The 17,385-nt window shown below is 36.9% G+C and overlaps 1 protein-coding gene across 2 annotated transcripts; it reads left to right on the forward strand.

The window, feature by feature from the left end:
- Positions 1-1,470: 1,470 nt before the first annotated feature.
- LOC5565771 (inhibitor of growth protein 4) lies at positions 1,471-16,897 on the forward strand. Of its 2 annotated transcripts, none has more exons than XM_001650073.2 (4): positions 1,471-1,635; positions 1,704-2,269; positions 16,359-16,514; positions 16,582-16,897. In XM_001650073.2, exons 1-4 carry the CDS (start codon positions 1,599-1,601, stop codon positions 16,681-16,683), a joined length of 861 nt encoding a protein of 286 aa, XP_001650123.1. In that variant the 5' UTR covers positions 1,471-1,598; the 3' UTR covers positions 16,684-16,897. The 2 variants fall into 2 exon arrangements, with proteins under 2 accessions (XP_001650123.1, XP_001650124.1); XM_001650074.2 differs by having other exon boundaries at positions 1,472-1,635; positions 1,704-2,233.
- The last annotated feature ends 488 nt before the right edge of the window (positions 16,898-17,385 follow it).

Here is a 17,385-nt window from a genome sequence, read left to right on the forward strand (position 1 = left end):
GCCTATTGGAGGTACTACCTGGATAAAAAATACAATACAAAAACAATATAACGTATTGTAACACTACCATACAATATATCGGAAATACAATACAGTATATTGTAAAATGACAAAACAATTACAGTACAATATAATGTTTTGAACAGTTCACTGTATGGTATATGAGACTAATGTATGGGTTGTTAACAACACACTTGAATGGTTTCGCCGAGAACCCAACAGCTGATATTGACAATTCGAGTGACAATTAGAAGTTCGGCAGTCAAAACTTCGGTGAAGTTCGGCGTCGGCATTCTAATTTAGTGCTTCGCCGACGCATAAGGAATGCCTTTGGCGGCGTAGCACTTCGGTAGAATGCCGACGCCGAACTTCGGCGAACTTTTGTTGGTGATATTTCATTTCCCTTATGAACTTCGGTCTAAAGTTAATCTGAATGCACAATATCTCGGTAATAATTTGACGATTCTCAGTAAAACTTTTACCGAGATATCGGTAAATGTTGTGGAGAATTATTGGTGCTGTGAAACTGGCAACACTGACTTGAGAGGGTAGATAACTTAATTGTTTGAAAAGAGGAAAGAAGTCAGTTGGAAGGTGGCTTTGCAGACTCGAGAATTGTACCCTAGAATGTAAGTAATTTTAAGATTTAATGAAATGATTGTAAATATTAATAAACGTTTACCGAATCTCGGTGACGTTCGCCGAGATCTCGGCAAAAAATTCGGATTGCCGAAATCTCGGTAAAAAGGTACCGACATTCGGCTTTGGAAATTGCCGAATTGTTGGGTTTTCGGTGAAAAGTTTTACTGAGATCGGTGAAATAATTTAAATGTGAAGTTTGGTAACAATATTGCGCAGTTCCCACCTTATTGGACCCCGCACTTCAGAAGTGCGGGCGGGTTCATAAGTGCGGAAACGTCAAACCCTTTGTTTTCGCCGTTGGCGGGCAAGAAAAGGCAGTGAATCGGTTTCGCGCCAACGAAAATTGTTTACGTTTTATCAAAAGCATGTGATCTCAGCAGGGTTGCTAGTTTGTTTGTTTCATTTGTTTCACGAAAACTTGCTTGTAAAACATTTGTAAAAGTATGTCAGCCATTTGAAATAGGTTTGTTCGATTATAATTAATTGTGACAATGATGCAGTCAAGTGCAAATCTGCATTTGTATAGCAAAACCAGTGTAATTTGTCGCGTAAATGTACATTTGAAGAATTTTCCATTTGCTTAGAAACATATTGGAACCACTGCTTGGTGACCTTCGAAGTGCGATACACAACTTTCCCAATAATCCATTTATCAAAGCAAAGCACAATATTTATTAAAGTGAACTATAAAACTAAATCAAAAGGCCTATTCTGCATAGTATTAAAAAACATACAGCCCTGAATATTCTCTTAAGTTCTCTTTTTCTGGCAACTGTCACGCGCAAGATGAAACGCCCCGCCTCCTCGCTTCCTCACCCATGTGCACAACGACACAAACGCACAAACAAAAACAATATCACTAATCGTAATGGCTGCTTGAGCTTGTAGGCGGAATTTACCCAGTTTCACATTTTTAAGCCCAAAAAACAGTGTTTTTTCAACATCACACTTCCGAGATGACTTCCGCTTTATATCTTGAACACTATCTTGATGGTAAGTGGTAGAAAAACGATGAAAATTTCGAGTAATGGACATAATCTGACATTGATGTTTTGCATCAGGATTGGAACATCTGCCGAACGAGCTGAAGCGTAATTTCACGCTGATGCGAGATTTGGATTCCCGTGCTCAGGTTCTGATGAAATCCATCGACGAGAAGGCAAACGAGTTCATGAAGCAGCTGGTCAACTCGAAGGAAAACTTTCCGGACGATGTGAAAAAAGAGAAGCTTCGGGCAATTCAGGAACTGTTCAACAAGGCCAAGGAATTCGGGGACGATAAGGTGCAGCTAGCCATCCAGACGTATGAACTGGTGGACAAACACATCCGTCGACTGGATTCGGATTTGGCGCGTTTCGAGGGAGAGATCCAGGACAAGACGCTGAACGCTCGGGAGAAATCGGAGGAAACCGTCACAAAGAAGGGCGGCCGCAAGAAGGTCAAGGATGCGAAGAGTTCCGCCAAGAAGAAGCGGGCCCATTCGTCGGAAGACGAGGGGCGGGCCACCGGGGCAAGTGGTGCTGGGGCTAGTGGAAGTGCCGCCGGAAATACCAGCACAAACGGTAAAGGCAAAAACACCAAGAAGCAGAAGGTAAATCAAGAAGAAAAGGGCCGCAAGGGCAATAAGGTAGGATCATTGTTTCATCCTTTCATTTCGCACTTTTATCTATTTTCAATTTTAATATGTAAACTAGTTGTTCAGAATGTAGTTGCTGATGTTTTTTTTCGGAAAATTGTCTGGCAAGCAAATTTATCAGCGATTCTATAACACTTCCCCATAAAATCGTTCCCCAGAATTTCATTCCTAAGAAAACTTACAATAGGGCGACCATTGGCGTAGCTATGTGTCTGAAGGGCGAATGGGGTTTTTGGTGTAATATCCGACGCAATTATCATGATTTTCACGAATCTCTTAGTTTCCGTGGACTTTTAGTCTGAACTTTTTCAGGATTTTCTTGGATCTATGATTATTTTGTCTTAAATTCGCTTTGGCGTGTTAATGGATGTTATTATGTTAATGAGTAGAATGTTCTTGGACTCTTCGAAGAAATGCCTTCGGAGAATTCCTCTAACGGTATCTCCAGAAATTCATTTAAGTTCATTCACAACTTCCAATAATTCATCCATAAAGTCTCCCATACTTTTTTTCAGAAATCTTTTACATATGTATTTTTTTAATTTCTCTAAGAATTAGGTCTAGGAATTTTCAGTGTTACTTTCAAAGTTATCTTCAGGAGCTTCATCTTATAACTCTTCAGGGAATTCTCATGAAGATTTCTAAATCCTGCTAATGTTTTTTCAAACTTTTCTGTTTGGGATCTTATAGGATTTTATTTTGAAAATCTTAAAAGAGATTTTTTTCCTTATTAGAGAGATTTTCAGTCAGAGGCTGGTTCATCTCTGAAAGAGATTTGATTTTAATTTATTTTGTTAAAAACTTTTTTATACGTTTTTACAGATTCTACTAATTATGATTTTGTTAGATATCTCCATTATATACATTCAAAATTGTCTTCAGCAAATTATGTTTAAATTCTCTCACAGATAATACCTCCATACCTGCATTGCTTCTACCTGGAGCATTAAAAATATCATTGTATTTTTCTAGCTATTTTCCAGAGTTTTCCCTGGAATTTTCTTCTTAGACTTTTTATAAACTCCACCAACAACAAGTCTACAAGACTTTTGTAATAGATTGTATTTTGAATAATTTTCATAATCGAATATTCTCTTAAGGAATAAAACGATTCAAATAGTTAATTAAAAATGAGTATTGCATCAACAAAGAAGCTTTATGAGTGGATCGCTAGCAAATATGTTGTAGATTATGGGAAAAATATAAATTAGACTGTATTCATAATTCACAATTGTGAATTTATTGAAAAAGTTCTCTTGTCGAAAATGCCTAATTCCGCGCTTTTTGGAAACGCTTTTCCATATTCCGCGCAGAAGAATGCCTAATTCCGCGCACTGGCAAAACAATCAAATTAATATTAATTTTCATGTAAGGCAGCATCCATTTATTACGTAACGCTGAAATTGAACATTTTTAACCCCCTATCCCCTCTGTAACGCTTTTTGTATGAAAAAAGTAAAGTTTTGTATGAACCGTAAAACTTCAGTCTACGTTTAGTTTTTTCATATTTTTTTGGCTTCTTCTTCTTCTTCTTTCTGGCGTTACGTCCCCACTGGGACAGAGCCTGCTTCTCAGCTTAGCGTATATCGTGTGGCAGGTACGATGATACTTTATGCCCTGGGAAGTCGAGAAAATTTCCAACCCGAAAAGATCCTCGATCGATGGGATTCGAACCCACGACCCTCAGCTTGGTCTTGCTGAATAGCTGCGCGTTTACCGCTACGGCTATCTGGGCCCTATCAAATGGAATAAAGATAAACACTTGTTATGGTCCTTTCAATATCATTGGTACGTGAGAATTTTGTATAGGGGAAAGAAGGGCAGCTTGATCACCATAAGGAAAAGCCGATAGAAGCGCTGAAAATAAATTGGATTTTTCGGATTTTTTTATGATTTTTAACAACTTTTAGATTAATACACTACGTGCGGATCGTGAACTTTAACAAATAATTTTTCAAAATTTGTCACTTTTCGTGTCGATTTTCTATCAATGGGGTTATTTTAGGTTGAGAAATTATCTCATAGAACCTAAAAATTTAATTATTTTGTTCACTAAACAGGAAAGTTATTAGTATTTAGAAACAATCTGTACAAAAATATTAAATTGTAAAGAACATTGGAACAGTCAAACATCAACATTCTAGAATAATTAAATTTGTAAGAACCATCCGGGGCAATATGGGAAGTTTTTTCGAACAAAATTTATTCCTTTTTCATTGAGATCAAAGCACTGATTTATAACATGGGTTGATATTTCAGATGGAATTTCAAGAATTTATCAAGAATTTCAAGGGGTGCTCATTCTATCTCATCTGTGAAATCACCCCGACTACCCCTATATTTGTATTCTACACTGTTCATACAATACAAGAAATTTTATTCGCATTATCACGTTTCCGTGAATCACTCCCGAGAGTGCGTCGTTATTTATAGAAGACCCTTATTTGTTGTTTTCTCAAAAACATTATAAGGATTGTATAATATAAATAAGATTTACAATGAAACACCATTGGCAATGTTATATGCACACCAAAAAAAATCTTAGATTTACACGTAACGTAATTTTAGCCTCAATCTTGCAAAGCCATTTCTCATGTATTATTGAATGATAAAACGTATAAACACATCTATTATATGCAACATTGTTACCAACATCCTTAATATTGAACGCGAAACGTCTTCTCTCGAAAAATGTTGCCACGTGGTTTCTGGACAGCCGCTTCTAATTTCCCTGTAAGTGGGCTTTCCAGATATTTCACTTTGTACGTGAAACGTACTTATTTATGCATGAAGATACTTTTCAGAAAAATAGTCAGATGTGAAAACGAATATAGCATGTTTAACTTGTTTGTTGCTCAACGAAAAACAGTGCGCGGAATTAGGGCATTATAGAAAAAAGCCGTGACCTAATTCAGCGCAATGCTTTTTTGGATAAAACTCAATAATTATGCCAATATTTGTTAAGATTTCATAGAAGCACTATGAAACAGATCTGTAGCAAGTACTTCCATGGAACATTGCATAAAAAAATAAAACATTTCCAATATAGAAATCGCTTTTGTTTTTGTCCTGCAGTCTTAGCACGGACGCTAAGGTAATTAGAAAAATGGCGTCTACCGTGCACCCCCGCTAATTTGAACAGTACCTCATGCAAACCATCGGGGTTCATTTTTAATTTGAACATCTAGTCACCCTAGAAACGTGTTTCTGGTTACCTCTTTCACTGTTTTGTTTTGATTCTGCGTTCCGTTCCACAGCGTTCCTTTTCACTTTACTTCGTTCCATGAGCTAAATGACGTTTGAACCATTTTTAATCTGAACGATGTGCAAATTAGCGGGGTACAGATTAAAAAGTGTTCAGATTAAATGTGTTCAAACCAACGGGGGTACCCGGTACTTAGACGGGCCTCCACTGATTATTTTTTTTACGACGCGAAAAAGTGTCTTATTTGCTTTTATTTGTGACTAGTGGTCCCGGCAAACTTCGTCTTGCCATCAAGTCATCAAGTAGACTGTTGGAAAATGTCATGGTATCTCCTATAGAAAATGACATATTAGTACTCCCCCGTTTTACCAAATTTTCCGATAACTTCCCCAAACTTTTTCGTCATACGAACACGTCGGAGTCCTTCAAGAAGACAACAGTGAAAGAATTTTTCAAATCGGATGTCCTGTTCTCAAGTTATTTCGTGACATACAAACACCAATCAATTTTTATTTATATAGATAGATTCAATCTTATTCTAAATGAAAGGAGCATCAAATGGCATAAAAAGTTGCTGCAATAATAATCTGTATTTTCATAGATAAATAATTTTGTATGAAATGCGCTGACTTAGAGCACTTAACGGTATTCCTAGAAAATCCAGTCCTGGGAGTCCATCAGAAATTTTATTCACCTTATAAATTGTAAATTAATCTAGCAGTTTATTCAAGAACTACTCTATAGGGCAAACGCTCCCTTAGTGGAGGTAGCTCCAATAGTGGAGGTAGTGTGTTTTGGCATGTTTCGCGCTAATAAATGATTATGTGATATTTTTGTATTATGTACGATGCGAAAATGATACAAGTAATCGAATAATATTCATGAAATTTAACCGTAAAACTATTTAAAACAATTATTTTGCTTAATTTTTTTGCTCCTTTGCACCTATAGTGGTGCATCAGTACCCATAGTGGAGGGTCCCATAAGAAATCAATGGTTTGCGCCACTAAAGGAACCATCCTTAAAATATACCTCCACTAAAGGAACAGTGTTCCTATTATTGGTGCAAGGCTTTTTGCAGGGAAATTTCAAATGAATCGTGATTTTTATACATTTGAATGATAGAAGGATTTGAGATCTATCGAATGATACGTTAAAATCATATATTTCATGATCTAAACACCGTGTTTTAGCAGTTTTCCCTTAGGTGCACCACTAATGGTACACTTGCTAGTTATTTTCGGGAGTTCGTCAAGAGATTTCTTTGAGAATTTCTTCGAGAATTTCTCTCAGGAATCATTCTATAAGTATGTCTTCATGGATTAATCTATGTACCGTGAAGGCCCCTAACTTTGCGCAGCTCCTAACTCTGCGCACTTTTACCAAAATTCACCAAAATCTGGTAAAATACTTAAATTTTTGTTTCCAATTTTTTTTATATATATTGCTACAATAGTAATAAAAAAGTACGCGAAGAATTTTCTTGACAAATTTACGTTTATTACTTTAATAAAAAATAAAATAGCTTTAACAATATTGAAAAACGTCCAAATTTACTGCCCGTTAGCAAAAATGCTAAGGGAGTACCTCATCACTTAAGTCATTTGAAGCAAATCAAAAAGAATATATTTCAGATTTTTAGTACGTAGGCACTAGCTTATTTATCGAGCAATCATCACTGGTAAAGTGCAACTTTTTTTTCTTCATTTTCTTATTCTTCTTAAGTGCGCATAGTAAGGAACCATTTTTCAACTATGTTCCTTACTATGCGCAGCAGTTATAAAACGTTATTTTCAACGTACAATCAACCCTCCAGAGGTCGATATTTAAGGGAACCATCGACTTGTCGCTACCATCGTGATATGGAATAGAAATGCTTTGGAAAATTGTTTGAGGGGACCATCATAGTAAGGGAAGATTAAAAAATGACGTCCATCATGTTTTAAGGATTTCTACACTCTGTGCCCTCAATCCCTTTCGCGACTTTTACAGTATCTAATGCATGCATTGTCACATTTTCGTAGACTCCTCCTCCCCTCAACGATGGACGTAATTTTTTAATGCTCCCTAACCATACAATAAAATAATTTAGATTTTTTGTATAGTTTCATGAGTCAATATCGAGTAATGGAACATCGAGGTTTAATCGTACTTGCTATATAGAAACGCCAATAAAGTACTGTTATTGATCTGCAATAGAAATCGTTCATTAATTACGTCACGCTTATACAGAGTGGCGATACTTCTCGATTGAGTTATGAACAATACATTAAGAATGGATATACCCTTTCGCTTAAACTATTCTTCGTATTTAGTAGAAATGTTCGGGTTTCACATATAACAAACCAGAACCAGGTTCTTATTTATTTTCTTCAAACCCGGATCCGACGGGAATCCGAGACAATTATTTAATACCAAACCCGGACCCGAACCGAACCAAAGAAAATTTGTTATTCATATTTTCTAGTGAAAATACATAAACAGTCCAAGCTAATTTTCCTTTACACGCCAAGGGTTAACGCAGAAAAGACGTAGTTTGTACCCTTTTTGTATGTTGGTTTAGATTTTAGAAAACTAAGTTAATTACATGTTTTGGAAATCATATGATGATTTCGATTATTTTGAGAGTTGCACTTAATGGCATTCAGTAACAGTAATTATCATGGATTGCATTATAGATAAAATTCACTTCACTTAGTAAACTTCTATGTTAGAGACATTTCACGCTCCACTAGGGACGTAAAGCCGTATAAAGCAAGAAAATGAAGATTAATTCAGAGTTTAACTGCTAGTAATGCTTTTAGTGAAATACTTTAACTGTTATAAAGAATTTATCGAGTGCGCAGAGTTAGGAACCTAAATGCGCAGAATAAGGAGCATTGCAAAAATGAGTGCGCAGAGTTATGAACACGGACACCCTTGAGAAAAATTAAAAAATGGAAATAAAAATCATTAATTAGTGAAGCTTTTATATTTTTTCCTTATACATAAGATCAATAAGTATTTCCTCCAAAAATTTCAGAGTATTGTGTTTTGTTTTCAATTAATTACAGCTGTTTGAAATTTGGAAAGCCTTAAGTGCGCAGAGTATGGGGCCTTCACGGTATGTACTTCTTCCAGAATTGTTCACAGGACTTATTATCAATGGAAACGCGCAGCTTTTCAGCAAGACCAAGCTGAGGGTCGTAGGTTCGAATCCCACCGGTCGAGGATCCTTTCGGGTTGGAAATTTTCTCGACTTCCCAGGGCATAGAGTATCTTCGTACCTGCCACACGATATACACATGCAAAAATGGTCATTGGCATAGTAAGCTCTCAGTTAATAACTGTGGAAGTGCTCATAAGAACACTATGCTGAGAAGCAGGCTCTGTCCCAGTGGGGACGTAACGCCAGAAAGAAGAAGATTATCAATGGAGATACAAGATGTGCAAACATATTTTGAAGATATTTTAAATCTTCATCGGATTTTCTAGAGATTTTTTTTTCTGGATACATGTATAAATATATTTTTCGAACCTAAAAGGCGTAAATCTAATTCTTCCTGAATTTCTGAAGAAGTTAAACAGGGCTCCCAGGTCAATATCAACTCTACAAAATTTCTTGGTTTAATTCATTAAGAATTTTCTTGCAAATCGACTAAATTCCAGCTGTTATGTTTGGGGTATTTCTGGTATAACCGACATTGATATCTTGATGGCTACAACGCATCGTCACACAATTTCCTGGCGTACTGTAGATCTCCATCTTTGGCGGTCCTGGGCGATACTTCTACAGTTGCCCCCAACGTTTAGGCTCTCCAGGTCCTCTTCCACTGCCTACAGCTAGCGCATTCGTGGTCTTCCACGAAGTCGCCGACCTCTACCTGGTTCCCTGCTGAATATTATTTTCGCAATTCTTTCTTCCGTCATTCGCACTAAATGACCAGCCCACTGAATTCTGCCCTATTGCACAGGCCTTATAATATTCACCTTTTTATACATTTGATACAATTCGTGATTCATGCGTCTGTGCCACACACCATTCTCGTAGTTCCCCGTTTTCGTCCGAAGGTAGCTGATGAATGTATCTCACAGTATCAACGTAGCTCTTATCCCTAAGAGCACATGGACAAACACTATGACCGATTGAATGAATTGGTTGCTTTTTTGATAGTAATGCCCATATAAACTATAAAGGGCTTGTGCAGTCTCAATTTTTATCCAAATGAGCTCAAATTTTGAGAGGACACTCAGAATTTGATCTAGAATCGAATGAGCGGTGTGAAGCAAAAACGATTTTTTGAACCACTCTATTGTGTACAGCACATGTACACAATATTGCATGTACATTCGATGTCATGCAAATAGCAAAACCAGGCGTTTGCCCAGTATAATGCAAACAGAGGATGTTTTTGCATTTTTAGGTCCGACGAGCGACAGCGAGTTCAGACAGCAAGCGTTTGCCCGATATAATACCAACATAGTCTTTTACGCAATAACCTGGAGAATGATTGCTGAGATATGGTATAACATGTGTTTAAGTGTTTAATGAATACTAAGTTCACTAAGAATACTTTTCATCGTGCAGTGCCCGTTCGGTTTTGACTCGGTATAAATTTGGCAATACGGAAATCCATGTACACAAAAATGGATCATGGTCAGTCACAAATCCTGTCAATCTCAATGTTTCTGTGGGCCTTCTTAAAGCTTATCATATTCAAAATAGGTAAATTTAATTCGTGGTCATTACTACGGTGATAAAAGTTTTCATAAAAACAACCATTAAATTTTAGAACGGTTCAACATGAACATGAAAATTGTTGGCATGTTGCCAAAATCGAACAGGCACCCTTCCAGTTTTCGCGAGGTTTTAACACTTATGTTGTACAAAATACAACAGCGCGACTACTTAAGCTTTAATTGTAGATTTTTTTTGGGTGTGTCAGCTAAGAATAGACCAGCTAGCACACCCAAAAAACACTAACTATCACTCTTATTCAGCTAGTAATGTTAATTGTGCATCTTGTCCCGCTTACCCAACTGTAAAAATGTCCATAACATTATAGAAAAATGTACTGAATGTTTATGGCTTTCACTAACATTTATTTTAAAATTTCGACCTTCTGTGATTCGGCCTTATGTGATTCGACCTTTTGTGATTCGGCCTTTTGTGGTAGACCCATCATACGTGTTCTAAGGTAAACACATTATTTAACAACTGCATACAAACAAGGTTGACGCCTCGTCTGCAATCCGAACACTTCATTTCGAACCATCCAGCGTAGCACGTATCAGTCTAATTAGTTTCGCTGGAAAACCATGTTCAAACTTTTTCTGTCACAGCTCATTTCTTTCCACTGAATCGTATGCCTCGTTGAAATCAATAAACAGATGGTGAGTCTGCAATTTATACTTTTGGAATTTATCTCGGATCATCCGCAAGGTAAACATCTGGTCCGTTATCGAGCGGCTCTCACGAAAACCAGCTTGGTATTCGCCGATGAAGGACTCCTCGAGCGGTCTTTAAGCGTATGAGGTCATCCAACCAGCCGGTGGGCATTTCTTAATCTATCCATATTTTCAGAAGTACTTGTTGGATCAATTGGTTAAGCTGCTCACTTCACTAAGGGAGGTGATGCCACTGTAATTGTTGATATCGCGTTTATTTCCTCTCTTGTAAACCGGAAACATTTGAGAATATTTATTGTGCCACGCACCATTGACCGTTGCATAAAATTACCGCGTATCGCTCCGGTCCATGCTATGCTGAGCTTCAGATACCATACTTTTATCGTGCTGCATTTTCTTTCTGTGGTAGATTCGATCTTCTTCGGCTATACCACTCTCTGTTCTGTCGGGAACCGGCCACAAGTATACGGCTTCTGGCGACATTCTTCATGTCGGTCACTCTCTGGCACTCTTCATCGAACCAGACGTTTCGTCTTCGTCGTTGACTAGGGGTAGTCGGGGCGGTTTGGCCAATGGGGTGGAATGAGCACCCCTTGAAAACTACATAAATTATTGAAAATTCATCTGAAATAATATGCAACCCCAAAGCTAATGAGGAAATGAAGCAATAGGCATGTTATAAGTCAGTACTCGAAACTCAAAGAAAAATAAATAAATTATGTTCGAAAAAACTACCCATATTGCCCCGAATGGTTCTTTTAAATTTCATCATTTCAGAATGATGATGTTTGACTGTTAGAATGTTCTTAAAAAAATATATCTTCTTGCACGGAGTGTTTATAAATCATGCGGATCTAGTTTATTCATCTAAAAATTGTTGGAAATCATGCAAACATTCGAAAAACTCGTAATATTTTCAGTACTTTTATCGACTTTTCCTTAAGCTGGCCAAACTGCCCCACTTCCCCCTACTGCTAATCACTTCCCGCGCCATTGTTGTCAGCTTCGTAGATAGGGTCCCACAGGCTGACGACATCTCCAGAAACGTTGATTCTTCCCAACTGCTAGTCTAGCCACTGGTAGTACCGTGCAGCTACCCCATCAGTCGACAAGCGTTGGATATTGGAGCGCAGCGTTCTTTTAGTTCTGACTAGAATCAGTTCTCTGTATGCCTTATCTAGGCTCTCATAGAACTGATCCTTTATATCATCAGCCTTATCGTTCGTTGGCGTATATATGCTGATTTAGCTGTAGTTGAAGAACTTACCCTTCATTCTCAACATACAGATTCGGTCACTTTCCCGTTTCCACCGAATAACTCGCTTCATCTGCTTCCCAATCACTATGAAGCCAACTAACGTTCTACTTTGTCGCCGCCGCTGTAGTAGATGTGATACTTGAATGAAGTGTTGGCGATGGGATGCACCGCTCGGAATTCATGTTCTCCGGTTTTCGACCAGCGTATTTCCTGGATACCTGCCACGTTCACGCCGATATTCCGCAGTTCACTAGCCAGCAGCCCCACACGCGCGGGTTCAATCAAAGTTTTCACGTTTCAAGATCCGACTTTCCAATCGTTGTCCTTTATTCGTTGCCGTAAAATCAATCAATTTTGCCTTTCTTGGTTGGTGAAGGGTCTTCGATAGGCCACCTATGCGCTACCTACATCGTGCTAGAGGGGCTGCCTCCTCGGTGCTGACACGATACAACATTGTCCGTTTGTTCTTTACATTATGACTACTGTCCTGCCGTTATACGCATAATTGTCCCATGTTACTTTTTGTGCAGTTTGACTTTTTGTCATTGAACAGTTTATTTTTACGTATAGTTTTAGAAAACACACTCCAAAAATTAACTTTGTTCGGAAACTCAATGAAAAGCAAGCCAAGTCAATTTGTCCCATTGTTGAATTTCTACGCATAACTGTCCCACTACTGTATTTCTACGCATAACTGTCACACTATACAATTCGCTGCGCTGATCTCGAACAAAATAGTCAGTACGCAGTTTTGAATTAGCTGGTGTTTGGGAAAATGTTTTTGAACACCTTCTTACGTTGGCTTTACATCCCATGTGGAACACAACCTGTTTTAGTTTTTATTTTCGAGTCCATGGCTTGCGACAAATCAACTTCATGATTTAGCAAACCAAGTCTAAATAAAAATAGTTCGAATGTTTTTGGATGACTTTGCCACATGCTGGGTTGTTCCGAATACCGGTTCATTGGTGGAACTGGCCATATTATATTGGCGAATCTGAAACCTCGCTTGCGACATATCAATTTTCATGAATTTGCAAATCATGTCTAAAGGTGGTTCAAATGTATTTGAATAACTTGACCACATGTCGGATTGTTCCGAATTCCCGATTCCCTGGGGGAAATGGCCTCTAAACCTTCGGTTCTGAAACCTAGCTGGCAACATCAAACTACATAAATTCCCAAATCAAGGCTAAATAAGGGTAATTCAAAGGTTCTTGGATAACTTGGTAACATGCCAGGTTGTTTTGGGTACCATGTTCTCCAGAAGAGGTGGTTATTATATTGGCGATTCTGAGACCTATCTTGCGACACATCAAACTTGATGAAGTCAAGAAGAAGTCAAAGTCATGTCAAAAGAAGAATAGTTCAAGAGGTTTTGGGTGACCTGACCACATACTGGGTTATTCTGGGTAATTGGTTCTTCGATGCAAGTGGCAAATATGTTGATGGTTCTGAAGCTTTATTTGCGATGTATCAAAAATCATGATTTTGCAAACCAAGTGCAAAGAAATGTCAAATCGTGTGAATATTTGTGTCGTGAATTTTGAGTTAAATATTTACTCCGCAAAATATCCTTGAATTCGCAGATGAGTTTCTGTCAAGCCTGCAGCTGGAAGAGTCGATATATAAATTTATAACATCTTATAAACTCTCTAACTTACTCATCCACTCTTTCATTCACTAACTCATACATTGTCTCATTATCACACATACAGAACACTTTGCTTTCCATCCCAAACTATAAAATCGTATTTCTTCACTTCCCACACGTGGCTCCGTTTGGCACATGTCACTTGAGCCGTCATTAGGTGCCTTAAAATAGTCTTGAGGATATACGTCCTCTACATTCGGTACAATCTATACGTAAGAACGGTCATTTACAGCATTATGCTTAGCACATAATTGGTCACTAATATCAGTGGGACTGTTATGCGTAGAAATTCACCAAAAACCCCGTATTTCTAGGCATAACAGTCCCACTTTGAATTTCGTAGCTAAATTTACTTTATTCCCATGATAAAAACTCTTGACTCTAATTAACACGCTATTTTTTAAACTATTGTAAAGATTTTAATTAGGTTTACCACACACCTGGCCAATACGAGACGTAAATGTGTTAAAATCTTTAAACGCGTTTTTCTCGATTGCATATTTTGGAACATGGGACAATTATGCGTATAACGGCAGTGTCATAGTCATCATAATCATCCACCTTTATCACCCGTGACGAATTCCATGTCAAATCGATCAGTCACAGAACTCGACCATCTTAGATTTGCAGTATATTTTGCACATGTTTTCGGTGTGATACAACAAGTTCCATAGAAAAATCGATCATTTTGACTCGAGAATAACTTATGAGAATGGCCTATACATTTTTGCATGCAACTTATTTGAAAAAATCTAACTGTTTTTTGGAGAAGTTGTAGTGAACTATTTGGCCTACAAGAAAAAAAAAAATACGCTGAAAAAATACTTAATGTTTTTTCATGAAAAAAAATAAAAATAAAACTTAAATTTAAAATTACAAAAAAGCCCCATTTTAAATATTTTTGAATTTTCACCATATTATCTTGATAGTAAACTATACAGATGTTTGGGACAGGAGAAATTTTTAATAAAAAAGTGTTTCTAAGAACAGCTTTTGGTCGATTTTAAAAAAAAATGAATATTGTCAAAATTTATATGTTCTGATGACACAATAAGAATCTTGAAATGATTGTGAACCATAGTGATTATATGAATAATTTCTCTAGAAGTAACCATTTTCGAATCAAATCGAGTTTAATGCAAAAAAAAATATTTGAATAATAAAATTGGCAATTCGCCATCAATAATAATACATTTTCGAAAGTAAAGACCTTATTTCTTTCCAGTTACTTATTTTCTTTGATGGAGAATCGCGAATAACTAATGAAAATTGCCTATTTTAGTATTTAAATAATATTTTTTGCATTTTCGAAAGTTATTTTTGAGTCAAAATTATGAATTTTTATATGGAAAACAAAACACTTATTCTATCATACCAAAAACATGTGCACAATTTAATCCAAATCGAAGACTATCAAGCACGATTTTTATTTGTTTCGACTCATTCTGGATGGAATTTGTCCCTACCTCTGGTTCTCAATAGTTTCAAGTTCTTTCGGACATGCTACTATGGTGACCCGTCATGCGCTAGCGGGGTTATTATTTATTATTTTTATGATATTTTTTGCAACAATTACTAGTGGAATTCAACAAGGCGTAGACATGGGAATTTCAGTTTTTCTATTACTTTTTTAATACCTATTTACTAAGATATTTGTATTATGAATCTTGAAAAAATATCTGAAGCTCGCGGAAAAAAATCACGAAATTATTGTCGAAGTAAATGGCAAAATTTATTGAAGCAATTGATGTTGTCTTCCAGAAAATTCTCGAATACTTTTAAGGTCTGTTCCGAACTATTGACATGGTCAAATGGCATGCGATAAGATGCTTTCAACAGGAGAATTTGCCTTTAAATAGATCAACTCAGATAAATAAAAAAAAAAGTTTTTCGAATTTTGCCATATTGATTTTTTTATATGGTTTTTATACCAGTTACTCTTAGATTGACTGTTTTACTGTTAGATGAATTATTTCTGATAACTTTGACAAATATAAGCTAGCAATGAATGTTGAGGGAAAACAACATTTGAGGGCAGTATTCAATTTCGCATAACCAGTCTAATAATAAAACTCAACTTAATTTCTAAAAAAAACTTACATTAATTTACAGTCTAAGGAATGGTGCATTCTGTGGAATTAATTCTGGGGGATGTTATAAAATCGTCTCAGCTTTTTCAATTTTTGGGTTTATTTTCTTCGAAAGTATTGTGATAAGAGTACGTCCAGCAATTTTTTTTGGAAAATCTAAGAATGAAATCCACTAAAAAAATCAACATTTGTTGGAGATCTCTACTTGCAAGATGAGCATGTACATATCTGGTTGGTAAAGGTGATATTACATTAAAATTCCCCAACAGATGAATGTATTGAATTTTGTGTAAGTATTAGTAGGTATTAACATCCATCATCTTCATTTTGATCATAGATTGTGTAGTATAAGCTGAAATGAAGCCATTGAAAATTCAAATCACTTTTAGTTGCTTACTCACCTGCATGCAACATTATAATATAGAATCATTTTCAATTTCTCTGAACATGCAACATACTTAAACCTCTGACCCCACTTTTTGCAGAAAAACGCAGAACTGGATGATAGTGCACAAGACGCAGGCCATGGAACTCCTCATCCAAGCGATGTCTTGGATATGCCGGTCGATCCGAACGAACCCACCTATTGCTTGTGCCATCAGGTATCATATGGTGAAATGATTGGGTGCGACAATCCAGACGTAAGTACCATGCTGGTTAAACTAGATTTAACGAACGACCATTCATATTGTTGCTTTAATTTTGCAGTGTCCCATCGAGTGGTTCCATTTCGCTTGCGTCGGTCTCACCACCAAGCCGAAAGGTAAGTGGTTTTGTCCCAAATGTTCACAGGATCGCAAGAAGAAATAGATGGTGCCCGGAATCTTACCATGGACGAGCGAGGCGAAAAAGTCGTTTCGGGGACAACATTGTATCTTCGACCACTGAGTATTGCTTGAGACAAAAGATCTCCCGAGGGAAATCTTCATTTTATTTTAGATGCGTGTGACTGTTTCGGACATGAATGTACGAGAATAATATTGATGATGTATTCGAATCTTGATAAATATTCACTCAATTACGTCTTAACGTCTAGCTTTATTTCGAGAAAATTCCTTGTTGTATTAGTTCGGCACGTTTTTTGTAAACACATATTCACATTGAAGCTAAATAAATAATAAGTGTAAGTTGTTAACAATTTAATGCTGCTCACAAATTTGAAATTGAGGGTAAACGGCAGCCTTGCAAGGATTGGTCCGAGCATTTGCGTTACTATTTAAAGGAGAGGCTAGGGGGCTAAACCTGCCGCATCTAGAGAAATTGTACCTTCTCCTAGATGTAGGCGCATCAAATTTTTGATTCAATTCTCGCATAATTTATGATCTCGCCCTAAAAGCCATTGGTAACCAAGTGTGTAGCTTGTTGTTACTGAGCACGGTATTTAACAATGCTACTATGGAAAGAAGGTCTACCAATATCTCCAGGATTGATAGTTTTTTATTGGTCCATTCAATTACTCATAAACAATGAGCTATAGGGGGAAGTCCTCTATGTTCGGACACTTTTTGTTTT

This window comes from Aedes aegypti, chromosome 2 (genome assembly GCF_002204515.2).
Source record: "Aedes aegypti strain LVP_AGWG chromosome 2, AaegL5.0 Primary Assembly, whole genome shotgun sequence".
Lineage (NCBI taxonomy): Eukaryota > Metazoa > Arthropoda > Insecta > Diptera > Culicidae > Aedes > Aedes aegypti.